A 12518-nucleotide genomic window follows, 5' to 3' on the forward strand; every position below is an offset into this window, starting at 1 on the left:
TGACAGCATGTCCTGGTTCAACTCCATAGTTTGCTGGTTAAAAGAAAGAAACGTCCAGGAATCCACACAGTCAGAGGAGGAGTTATCCACTAAACACTGCCGAGGATTTGCTTGGAAAATGTGACAGTTAGGCATTGGACCCAGATTTCCTAAACAACCATCTGCTATTTTTTTGATGTTTTTTTGGAAGTCTGTTACCGTCCAAAAGATGCACTACTCATACCTCCTAAATGTCTATTATCCATTACTTGACTGCTCAGAGCTATTTTGAATATGTTTATTTTGGAGCCAAAAGTCAAAGAATTTTACACCGTTAACAGAATATTTGTTTGCTCCCATCACCATAAGCCTTGGCCCAAGTATCAAGGTTTTTTTACTCGACCTGATTGTAATGTTTTGGTGTGATTCTTGTTTTCCGTTTACTCAAAATTAGTTTGAAAATTTGCACATGGCAGCTTTGGCCTTGTTGTCTCTGGTCTCTGAGTTAAAGATGCATTTATGTTTGCTTTGTCTCTTTTTTGTATGCCGTTTTGCTTTGTTACACGTTTTTCTTTTTTTAATTTTGCATGTTCCCTCTGTAATTCGTACAAGACAAATCCTGAAAATAAGATGAAATCATAGTTTTCAGTAATAGCTGTGTAGTACAGTGTTGTAAAGAGCTTTTGGTTATCATTTATACATAAAATAAAGCTACTGATGATCATCTTGTCCATTTTTGACTCAGGTTTGTTATGCCTTAACTTTTCTGTTATTTTTTTCGGCAAGTGGGATTTTGCATGTAGGCAAAAAAAGTTTAATTTTGCAAAACAAAGAACTAATAAGAATAGACTGGAAATCACTTTAAATAACCAATTAAAATGGTAGATTATTTATATAATCTTATCAAAATATTTGTCTTATTATGACATTTAAGTAATTTATTTGTACATAAAATATTCAAATAAATGATGAAATTCCTAACAAATTCTCTCGCCAACGTGGCTTGCTGCTGCGTTCATGGAAGCTCCTGCTCTGTCGGAACTTTTAGTATTTGACACTGCTATACCTTGTGTGTACACAATTAAAGAGTAACTAAGATTTTAAATTAGGTATGGAATAGTCATTTACGATTTAAGACAGAACTAAAGACCCGAGCAACTACTAATGTATTAGTTGTACTGCTTTGGTACAGTTTGAATTTAAATTGACCAATTTCCCATGAAGGCAGCACTTTTCCTGGGAGCAGTAGCGGTAACTTTAGCTAATCTCCGCTGGTAAAATCAGATATTTATCGCTTAATTCACTATGAATTTGTCTTTAAGTAGGATATCCTGCTTTTGTCTGCTACATATGGAATAACTGACTATATTTTTAAAGATTAAAGCCAGGTAACGATAGTTTAAAAGCGGGATTTTATAACTGCGAAATGCCTACGGAAATTAAACAGAGGAAAAAGACGCAGTCTCAAAAGCAAAACGATGAAATGCCGCAAAATTCACCTGCAAACGGTAAAGGTGAGGCACAAAAAGTGAAAACGGAAGACGGAGAGAACAGTGGAGCAAATAAAACGTCCTCAGGTCCAGACATTAAAGGTTTGATGTGTTTACTGTCGCTAGTAGCATGCGGAGTTTTGAGCTGGTAAGTTAGCACATTTATAGTTTTAAATTAATTTTCCTTTGTGTGTTGCTTCTTGGCTGAGTACGTTTTGTGTTTCAGGGTGGTGCTGCAGCAGAATGAGAGGTTTTCTCTAATGGAAGACAAGTATAAAGCTCTGCACGGGAAAACCTCCAGCCTGTTGGAGATGGAGGAAGAGATGGTGAAAGTTTCCAAGAAGGTACGGCTGGAGTTAGAGTGAAGCAGCCGCTAAGTTTAGAGGCCGTTTCTCTCAAAATGTCTCAAATATTTTCTTTTAATTTTAAAGCTTAGTGTAATTTAACCCGAGTCGTAGAAATAGTCAAGTAATAAGCAAACTATGCGGCTGGTTTGGACCGCCACAGCAGCAGGGTTGCCAGATCTGACAGTTTCCAGCCTTAGATATAATCGTGTAACATACGTCATCGACTGCGTTCAGATTTGTGACATATTTTGTTGTTCTTTGTTATATTCTGACCAGAACCTGATCCTATTGGGACTGAGAAGGACTTAAGAGTCTTTGACTATAATCGGACTTGAGCTTTTTGTAGCTGTATGTCATTTTAGTTTATGATGTTGCCCTGGGATTTCTGTTTTACAACACTACTACATAGTGACACGTGGTGAACTGTTGACTAATCATTGATGATGTCACATTTGACAGATTCTAGAGGTTAAAAATAAATGAACTAATGAGGTAAGTGCAATAATATGGCTTTTTATTAAACGTTTTGTTCTTTTCTGCCACACAATAACTATTTCGAGGTAATTTCTCTAATAGCTTTGTAAAAAAAATAAAAAATCCAAAACCCCACCTAAAGTTAGTTTTTACAGCCAAATGTGTTGAAATCAGCCCAATTGGGTGAAAACCCACCCAATCTGGCAACACTGTCACTCATGAAAGAGTCAAGCAGCTCCGCAGAAACCGCGCTCCTTTTTTGTGTTGCGGCTGTAGCTCGTTGCATCCGAGGACGACCTTCAGGAGGCGCTCTCTACCGTCTCCACGGTAACCAGACTCCAGAAGGACATCTCCGCCCTCCACGCCGTCGCCATGGCGATGCAGGCCGACGAGAACTTGGCGTCCCGCGACCTGCAGGCGGTCAACGCCCGCTTCCTGAATGTGACGGAGACGTGGCAGGAGCGGCTGGCCGCCGTCACCGCGGACCTGGCGGCCCTGAAGGCCGAGTCCCGCGAGGCGCACGCCGGCGCCACGGAGCGGGTGAACGAGGCCGAGCAGAGGGCCCGGGCGCTGGCGAGAAGGCTGGAGGAGCTGGAGGACAGCACGAAGAGGAACGCCCGCGTTCTGGAGCGGACGGAGGAGGACGACGCCAAGCGGGCGCAGGAGCACCTGGACTGGAACACCAAGCAGATCCACAAGCTGCAGGAGCAGATCGGCAGCCTGACCAAGAGGGAGGCTGAGCTGACCTCTGAACTCCATGAGCACATCCCCCGCGCCCAGCAGTGCGAGGAGCAGCTGCCGAAGGTGGAGGAGGCAGTGCGCTCCATCCTGAAGCTGAACGGCGACCTGAGCGGGGCAGAGAAGCGTCTGGAGGAAGTGACGCTGCAGGTGTTCGGCACCGAGGACAGCATGCTGAAAGCTCTGAACGAGATCCTGGAGATCAGGCAGGAGCTGGACCACCTGCAGGCCCACAACAGCATCCTGAAGATGAAGAACGAGCTGTCCGTGGTCAAGGAGGCGGTCCGAGAACTCACCATGGTGCTGAGGGGAGACGGAGGCGGGACCCTGACCGACTCCGGCACTTTGGAGGATGAGGAGTGGAAGGATGAGGAGGAGGAGGAGGAGCTGTGGCTGGAGGAAGAGCTGAGCGAACTGACTGAACATCATGATGACACTTAGGGCTGAAATGATTAATCGTGATTAATCAGGTTTTACAGTTAAAACTCTAAAACGTGTTTGTGATACTTTGTAGAACCATTTTTGTTGCAGTCATCTTCTCTGATCAGGTGGATGTGCAGCGATAGTTTTTTTTCTAGTTCTGAAACGATTAATCTTTTTTTTGTTTGTTTTTTAAAGTAATGGTCAACTAATTTCGCTGCAGAAACACAAAATCTTACCAAACATTCTTAGTCTAGTTTCTAGTGTAAATATCTTAGTAAACGTGAAATAAGACAAAAATGACTTAAAAGTTACTTTTTAGCAAGATATCGTTTACTTGAAACAAGTAAATAATTCCTTAATATTAATGAATAAATCTTTGTTCCATTGTCAGATTATTTAAAACATTTATCTGCCAATAGAACAAGTCCTTTTNAATCACTATTTACTTAAAACAAGCCCCTATATCTTGCTAAAAAGTTGCTTGTAAGTTAGTTTTGTCATATTTTCACTAGAAACTAGACCAAAAATACTTGGTAAGATTTTGTGTTTTTGCAGTGTTAGTAATCGATTAATCGTTAACCCGAGTATAGAGACTCAAAAAAAGTCAACTTGCTGAAAGAACGACACACTCAGAGCAGAAATTAAACCAAAATTGTACAGGAAGTATAAAAAATTTTCATTTAAGACAAAAAAAAAATCCTTTGTTGTTAGTTTTAGCTTCAGTTTGTTATAAAGCACCTTTTGCAAACCAGTTATTAATCAGTTAATCCAAAATTAATATATCAGTCCTACAATGTGTTAAAGTCAAGCAGAAAAGCCTGAGCTTTTCATATGTTGATGCTAGCAGTATTTATTTTAGCTGCAAATAATCAATAGTTCCCTAAAGATATGCTCTTATTGCAATTTAGACAATAAAATGTTAATGTTCTTCTTTAAACATGGAATTTAATTGTTTATTAGCATTTTTAATACTGTATAAAAAGGTTTAAATGATGAAAAATCTGCAGAATAATTGATAGATTAAACAATAGAAATATTTTTTACTGACGTTGCAGAACGAGTGTTTTAATGTTTTCTCTTGCTGGTTTTTAGTTTGCTCAAGTGTTTTATGTTACTTATTTACCTCAGACGTTGTTACTGCACACTATCGAGTTCACAGCACTGATGAAACATTTGATGTCAGTCGTACAGATGTCAAAAGCAACACTTTTATTCTTTTTCATTTATTTTCAAGCACTGAAAAAAGTGAAAGCATTTTGTTTGAGCTGATTCAATGAAAATATAATTTTAGAAAGAAAAATAATTGAAAATATTTTTTTTTTCTCACTGTCTGAGGTTAAATCAGATTAAATTTATTTTGTTTTAGGTTATTGAAAGTTACCAAAACTATTTATATTTACTAAATGCCAGAAAACGTAGCGTGAATATTTTTTTAAGCGATCTTTTTCTTACTTTCTTTGTATATTGTTTGTTTGGCATTTAATTTGAGCAAGAATGTCATTTACCAATGATTTGTTTGGGTTGTTTCGATGTAATGAATATTTATTCTTAATTTTTCTGTGACTTATTGATCGGTGTAAATGAAATAAAAATAGTTTCTTCATCTTTCTGTTGTTAAATTAGTGTTTTGTTCTCGGACCAGTCGGGTTTACAGACATTTGAAAATGTAAAACCTTGTTATATTTTAGCTTTATCTGGTCCCTGCTGTAGAATATAGAATAATACCACAAAACATAAATAAAAGTAACAAATGAAATCAAATAATAGTGAATTGAAACTGTCTTCATTTTTAGTTAATTTGCATCGTTTTTGAGTCCAGTTTGCTACTGGGAAAGTTTGGAAACTCACCTTAAAAATGCTTGAATTTTACTGTGTAAAAAGAGAACAAAGTCCCTGTTTTTTTCTCCCAGTTGTTTACGTTTTTGTCTTCTGGGTGGTGAACTGTACTTGCCGTTTCAGTGTGAAACCGTGCAGCGGATGCTGGAGGATCTCGTGGCCCAGCGGGGGAACCTGCAGCCCCGGCTGGAGGCTCTGGAGCGGGACGTCGTCCAGTTGAACGACTGGGCCGCCGGGCTGAGCGAGAAACGAGCGCAGCTCCACGGCAGCTTGACATCGCTGAGAGACGCGGTGACGCAAATCGAAGAGCGAACCTCGGCCGTCACAAAGGACTTCGCCAACAAGGTGCGTTTGATTTTTTTTTTTTCTTTTCTCGCAAATATGTTTCTGGAAGAATGTGACTGATTTCATTAATTTTTCTCAGTATTAACACAACAACTTTTTCCTAGTTTTTAAAGAAGAATTGTCTTTTGAAGAGTTCTGTCCTGAAGTTGACAAAAACCCTTCATTACATTGAATCAGTTTTGGACTTTAATTTGTTCTTTTGAATGTTTCTTATGAACTCCACAGATCTTAGGTGTTTTTAGGGCTGTATACACTGCAAAAACACAAAATCAAGTTTGTTTTTTGGTCTACTTCTTAGTGCAAATATCGTGAAATAAGATAAAACTGAGCAACAAATAACTTTTCATCAAAATAAAGAAGTTCGTTTTAAGTAATTGATACAGGTGGGGAATTATTGTATCATTTATCGTGATAAATTTCTTATAAGATTTTTGATATATCGCACGATAAATCCCAGTATTGTTAAAAAATCAGATTAAAAGTCTTTCTATTTTTTCCAAACAAGCATCAATAAATATCAATAAATATGAAAATATGATTCATTTAAGTCTCTATTTGCAGTTTAGTGATATAAACTTGTTTGTGGCTCTATAAATTCTGTCTTAGTTTTTTTTTTATTATCATTTTTATCGTAATCACAATAGTACCACAAAATATTGTGTTAAAATTCTATCTCATCATTGATATTGATGAAATTTCACTTGAAATAAAGACATTTTTCCTATGTTATAAGTGAAATAATCTGCCAGGGGAAGTAGAACTTTTTTTTTTACAATATTAAGGAATTATTGACTTAAAGTGTTATCTTGCTGAAAAGCAAATTCTAAGTTAGTTTTGTCTGTTTTCAAGTGCACAAAAGTGTTTACAGTAGAATCTAGAGCAAAAATACTTGGTAACATTTTGTGTTTTTGCAGTGTATGTCTTAATTCCTCTAGTTTTTTCTGTATTTGTTTTCTTGTCAACGCCTGATTGGTGGATCTGTGTGTATATTTTCCGGTGCTGGTTCTGCAGGTTTCCTCTGTCAGGACGGACGTGCGTCGGATGGACGGTCTGCGGTCCGAGTTGGACTCCGTGTTGTCGCAGGTTGGAGAGCTGGAGGACAAAACCGGTCAGGTGGAGCGCAGCATGGTCAAACGCATCGGAGACGTCCTGGGCAGCAGCGTCGACCGAATCTCCAACCTCCGATCTGCGTCCGAACGCAACACCAAGGCCATCGACCAGCTCCGCAAGCGAATCCCTGAGCTGGTCGCCGTGGACGACCAGATATCAGACCGCCTGCGGGAGCTGGAGCGCGGCCGCGCTCGCCTCGTACGGACGCTGACGTTCGCCGCAGACCTCAAACCGAAGGTGGCGTCCATTAAACGAGACTTTGGAGCGTTTGAGCCGCAGGTGTCCGACCTGACGCTCAGGATCGGGAGATTGGCGGAGGATCTGTCAGAAAGAGAGCGTGAGATCGCTGAACTCCGACAGACTTTGCTGAACCTCACAGCAGTGGAGGGAGATTTAAGTGTTACGACTAAACAGGTCAGTGAGATAGCTGATTTGTCTGACATCGGCGAAATGCAAAACCTAAAATAGTTATCTGTTTTATATCTGATGATCACCTGTCAAACTACTGCAATAAACATTTTTAGTAAAACAATCACAAACTAGCCGCTTCGCTAGTTTGAAAGCTAGCTTCTTCTGCATCTGATTGGACAATAAGAAGAAAAACGTTCATCAAAAGCGTCTCACATTATATTTCTGTTCGTTCAAATTGCAAAAACAACCTACATAGTGGTCAAATAATGACCACCAGCTGTTGGTTTGTTCAGAAAATCCTCATGTTGGGTTTATAAAATGTAGCTAAAATGGGAAAAACTGGAATTCAGAAAAATTTAAATGGGAAAAACTAGGCCAAAATTTGAGATGTGAATATTTTGTTGATCTGAACCAGTCGACTGCTGTTCTGGTCATGCATTTTGGGTCGTCATCCTGCAGGACAGTGACTTACAGAAGCTGCATGTCACATCCTTTTTGTAGCATTCATTTAAGTAGACAATTACCTAACAATTAGATTTTGTTGGTTAAAATACACTGAAATTTGTGGCTGTGAATAAAATGTAAGAAGGCTCAATAAGCGATAAACAGCGAAACTTGAGACAATTTTATAAATTTCACTCCCTTAAAATAAAAATTCACGGCTTCAGGTCAAACATTTGTGTTTTTATTCTTCTAAAACAAACAAAGGAGTGCTTAAAAATTGCAATTGGAGGTTTAAAAAAGTAAAAGAAAACTACAGTGCAGAATGAGTGTAGGTTTGAACTTCACAGATCAGCAGTCTCAGCTTTTGCTCACTCTTTCTTTTGTTCTAACAAGAAGTGCAGCGTCAAGACGTTGGATTCCAGCTCTAGAAAGCAGATCTTCATAACAGTAACGTGGAGTTTTGTCTCCTGTTTTGGCGTCCTGATGCGTTGCATGACTAGTAGTCTGGGTGTTTTTTCCCCCCTCATCCTGAAAGCCCTTGAACGCCTCGTGTGGTCTACATCCTGTCCTCCAAAGCGGTCAGTCTCTTCTCCAGATCCTCCAGGCCGCTTCGTCCTTCATCTCGTTTACCTTCTGCTAAACCAGCGAGCGCCTGCGTCGTCTCCTGCATCGCCTCCTGCAGGGTGCGAATGGCCTGGTTTTGGCTTTCTATCGTGTCTGCTTTGCTTTTCACTTCTTCCACTGCAGTTTTTAAGCTCTCCAGCTCCAGCTGTAGGGAGGTGGAGCCCTCTGCAGGCGGCTGAGTCTGATCCAGCGCCTCCATTTGGGTTTTTATTTCCTCCAGCTCCTGGTTCAGGTCTGTTCTTACTCTCTCCACTGCCGCCCCCTGTGCAGATAAGCTGCTTTCGTGTCCGTCGTATTTGGCGAGCAGCGACTCCACCTTCCTGCTGATGTCAGACAGCGAAGCAGTCAGTGATTCCCCGCCTTCCTCAGATGATTGAACCCTGACCTCCAGGTCGTCGGATCTTTTCTGAGCCTGAGCCGCCGCCGTGTTCACTTTCTCCTCCACGGTGCGGACGGCGTTGGAGACCTGCTCCAGGTCGCTCTGCAGGGTGGCGGTTTGGTCCTGCAGGGCCTGAACCCCGGCCTCCGCCGCAGACAGGGCCTGCCTCAGGCTGCCAGCAGTGTCTTGCATCACCGACCTCACCGATTCGACCTCCTGGGACAGAGAGGCGACCTCCTTGTTGCGCGTCTGGAGCTCTTCCCTCACAGCGCCGATTTGGTCTCTGAGGGAATTGGAGGTCGCGTCCGCCGCCTGTTTGGCCGTTTTAATCTCAGCGACGACTTCAGCGACGGCGGACAGCTCCTGTTTGACGAGCGCGGGGTCCGCGGCATCGCCCAGGCGGGCCCTGAGGTCGGCCAGCTGACGCTGCGCCTCGCCCTGACCCTCGGCGAACTCGGCCACGCTGGCGGAGATGGACTGGCTCACCTCAGCCAGACGCTCCTCCACCGTTTTCTCCAGAGAGGAGAAATCCTTCTCCCGGGCCTCCTTGACCTCCCGGACGCCCTCCGCCAGGTCCCTGAGGAGGTCGTTCTGCAGCTTCTGGAGCGCCTCCTCCACCCTCCTGGTCTCCACCTCGCCCCGCTTCATGCGACTCACGGCCGCCTCCAGCTCCACCCGCGTGACGCCCAGCGACGACTCCAGTCCGTCCACGTTGCTTCGTAGGGACTCCACCTTGACGAGACGCAGGAACAATCAATCATTAATCAATTAATCGGAGTAAAAACCAGCTGCTTGTCCTGCGCCAGCGGTGGCCAAACTTATCGGCATGCAGGCCAAAGAACGTCAAGTTGAAAAATTTTAATCGCAGAAACTATTTTATTTTTACCTGTTAAATAAACAATAAACTAAACACACAATATTTTTAATGAGATGAGCAGATTTCTGAATTCAAGGGATTTGTAAATTATAAATTTAAAACCATAAACAGGTCCTGAAGGTTTGCTAGATTAAAAAAACACTAAATTTCCACGTTTCTCTGGATTGTCGTTTAGTAACAAGAACTCAGTGACTCAGTCTTTCTTTATTTTGACAAGCTTATTAAACTAAGATGGCGAAGTTTGCATTTTAGTTAAATCCACTGGATATTTTTTTGTCTTACTTTACGAATAAAATAAATTCAAAGCAAAAACCTTTGTGTTGCACTTTATCTGGCATCAGTGAAAACTGTTTTTAAATCTGCATCAACTTCATTCAATATTTTAAGGTGTGGCCAACACAACTTCTTCTGCTGCTTTTGCTAAAACTACAGACAGAAAATCGGCCTAGGTGAAATCTCTACTGGAGGAATCCAAGTCAATGGGAGAAATCACAGACTGAGCTGTGAAGTGAGATTAGAATTGAGCAGAAGGAAAGCTGAGGCTCGTCTACTGAAATAGATTAAACGATGCAAATAATTCAGTTCCCTTTTTGAATAAGAAAATAAACATTTCATTGCCTAAAATGCAACAACAAATCATGATTTTTTATCTTAAATGCAAAATGCATGTGGATTAGTTATTTTTGAGAATCACACTTTGAAAAAATTGCCTTTTTATTGAGTGCAGTTAGTGATTAGTCATTTCAGCTCTAATATTAACTCTTGTTCAGTAGATTAACTAAATTGTTAAGACTCAATCTTCCTCATCCTCCTGAATGAATAGTCGCAGTTGCAACATTCAGTTGTTGACAGAAAACTTTTTTTTTTTCTGGACACTATTTTCAGTCTTCTGTCAGATTTTTAATTAAAATCTATTTTTTTATATATTTTAAAAAGCAATGACGGTGAACTTTAACGAGCATCGCAGGACCTTTGAAGGTAAGTGAGGCCCACAGCATCACAGAACCTCCATTGTACTTAACAGCAGGTATGAAGTGGTTTTCCGTGTCTCCCACTTTTGAGTGTTTTTTGCTCAAGAAAGCCAGTCTTGGCCTCATTTTTTTGTTACTGACGTCACACTTTATTGTGAATATCAACTTTTCTAGAGGTAAGTTTTTTTGTAATTCATACATTTTGTTTATATCTTTGGTACATAATGACATTTTTTAAGATTTGCTACCTGACTTCATTCTGTAAACTGATTTAATGACCTTGTCTTACTTGTCATGTTTGACATCACCACAGAGATTAGAAAATGAGTGCTTTGTTTTCTCCACGGTAAAAAATTAAGAGCCAGGAGACTGGAACATGGAAAAAGCAGCCTAGTCAAAGTCCAGACTTAACACCAAATGCTCTTTAAAGATGTCCTCCAACAAATCTGAGCATCTGCTGCTACAATTTCAGCAAAACGTTTCTGGAGGTACACCCCAAAAGACCAGCAAATGTAAGAAAAAGATGGCTCTACAAAAAAGAAGATTATTTGTGAATAAAAATAATAAAATAAAGTGATTTAGAATATTTTTCTTAACAACAAAGGATATTTCAGTTCACATTCACACAATGTAAGAGACAAAGGGTTGGGTGTCTCTTGCTTTTGCCACTTGAGACTAAAGTCATCTTGATAAATCCTGTTCAGATTTAAATTCAGTGGCAGATTATGAACATCGAGTGAAGTTATAATTAGAGTTTTAAACTGGCTTTCATTCAAAACTAGTTAAAAATTCAGCAGCGAATTTGATCCTTTTAGTTTCCTCCAACTTTAAATATGTCACACAAACCCATCTAAACTCAGTAACGTGACGTTTCAGTCATATTTAATCGATTCTCTTAGTTTTTAACTCACCTGTTGAAGAACGTTCTCCATTTTGGTACCCAGCTCCGCGCCTCTCCGTGCGCCCTCCTCATGCTGTGCGTGGATCTGACGGACGTCCTGCACGACTTGTTGTAAATAAAAAGCCGCAAATCCCGCAGCCCCTATCATTGCGGCGTAAAACACCGCGTTTACCAGAAGGCCGAGGCAGCTACCTGAGCGGGGCCCCCGAGGCCCGGGGCCACTCACCCCGTTGGTGGCGCCTCCACTCTTTTGGCTTTTCTTGGACGCATCGTCCTGGCTGGCCGCTGCGCTCTTCTCGCTGTTCTTTGGTCGGTTTTTTGTCGTCATCTTTCAGCGGAGGTTCGGTCCAAATGAGTGTGAGGGGAAGGAGGTCGCGCTGGTTGTGCAGTCGTGGATGAGAGAGGGCTCCCAGTTCAGCCCCACTGTGGAGCAGCAGCGTATCAGGGAGCGCGGCGTGTCTTTCCACGGGGCTTTTGAGCGTCGAGGTATGCGGATGGGGGCTGTCCTATATGTCCAAAAAACAGACTCTGCGTGGGTCTGGGTAAATGTCCCAAACCCATCAGCAATTCGCGAAACAATGAATGGCTTGTGTAGTTTTTAAACACCAGTGAAGCGTTAGTTTTGCAGGGTTTTATCTTCTTTTTTTTTTACGCCTTTTGTAACTTTTTAACAAGTCTAAGTCGTGTCAAAACTTCTTAGATATCAAAACTTGCACTTTTCATTCCAGAAAGCAACCACTTCCTCCAACCACGCGTGTAATCGCCTGTTAAACACGCGTTATTACTTCTGCATGATCATGCTTGCCTGATGTAAACTTGGTGCAAACGGTTGAGAGCAGCGCAGGGAGGAGCGCCCCACTTTTCTCCACCATGCCCCTCCTTTCATACGTGGCAGCTGCGGTCTGCATGCGGCCACATCCCATAATTGCATATCTGTTCTGAAACTTGCATATCTGAAAGTCCAGAACGTCAATGTTCTTGGACTAAGACGTTTAAAGTTGAAAGTTGCGATGGTTTCCAGTTTGCCTATATGGAAATTTACATATATTTTTCTTAATACTGACTGTAATACATGACAATAAACCTTTAATTTCTTTGTAATGTTTGTAATTTTATTTTACAACAAAGCTGCATTCTGGAAATAATTACTCGAAATGATGAATGTGTTC

The 12518-nt window shown here is 41.3% G+C and overlaps 2 protein-coding genes across 3 annotated transcripts; one reads left to right on the top strand and one right to left on the bottom strand.

Annotated features, from left to right (window-relative positions):
- Nucleotides 1-1184: 1184 nt before the first annotated feature.
- Nucleotides 1185-7274, top strand: ikbip (IKBKB interacting protein). 2 transcript variants are annotated; one of them, XM_015036275.1, is made up of 4 exons: nucleotides 1186-1617; nucleotides 1696-1813; nucleotides 5411-5632; nucleotides 6644-7274. In XM_015036275.1, the coding sequence occupies exons 1-4, from the start codon at nucleotides 1406-1408 to the stop codon at nucleotides 7208-7210; spliced, it is 1119 nt and encodes a 372-aa protein (XP_014891761.1). In that variant the 5' UTR covers nucleotides 1186-1405; the 3' UTR covers nucleotides 7211-7274. The 2 variants fall into 2 exon arrangements, with proteins under 2 accessions (XP_014891760.1, XP_014891761.1); XM_015036274.1 differs by lacking the exons at nucleotides 5411-5632; nucleotides 6644-7274 and adding an exon at nucleotides 2567-3662 and having other exon boundaries at nucleotides 1185-1617.
- A 693-nt stretch (nucleotides 7275-7967) lies between these two features.
- Nucleotides 7968-11956, bottom strand: ckap4 (cytoskeleton associated protein 4). Its single transcript, XM_015036273.1, has 2 exons — nucleotides 11360-11956; nucleotides 7968-9332 (listed from the first exon to the last, which is right to left on the bottom strand). The coding sequence occupies exons 1-2, from the start codon at nucleotides 11675-11677 to the stop codon at nucleotides 8154-8156; spliced, it is 1497 nt and encodes a 498-aa protein (XP_014891759.1). The 5' UTR covers nucleotides 11678-11956; the 3' UTR covers nucleotides 7968-8153.
- Between the last annotated feature and the right edge of the window lie 562 nt (nucleotides 11957-12518).

Source organism: Poecilia latipinna, unplaced genomic scaffold (assembly GCF_001443285.1).
Source record: "Poecilia latipinna isolate Pla-1442-1.1 unplaced genomic scaffold, P_latipinna-1.0 Scaffold363, whole genome shotgun sequence".
NCBI classification, from domain to species: Eukaryota; Metazoa; Chordata; class Actinopteri; order Cyprinodontiformes; family Poeciliidae; genus Poecilia; species Poecilia latipinna.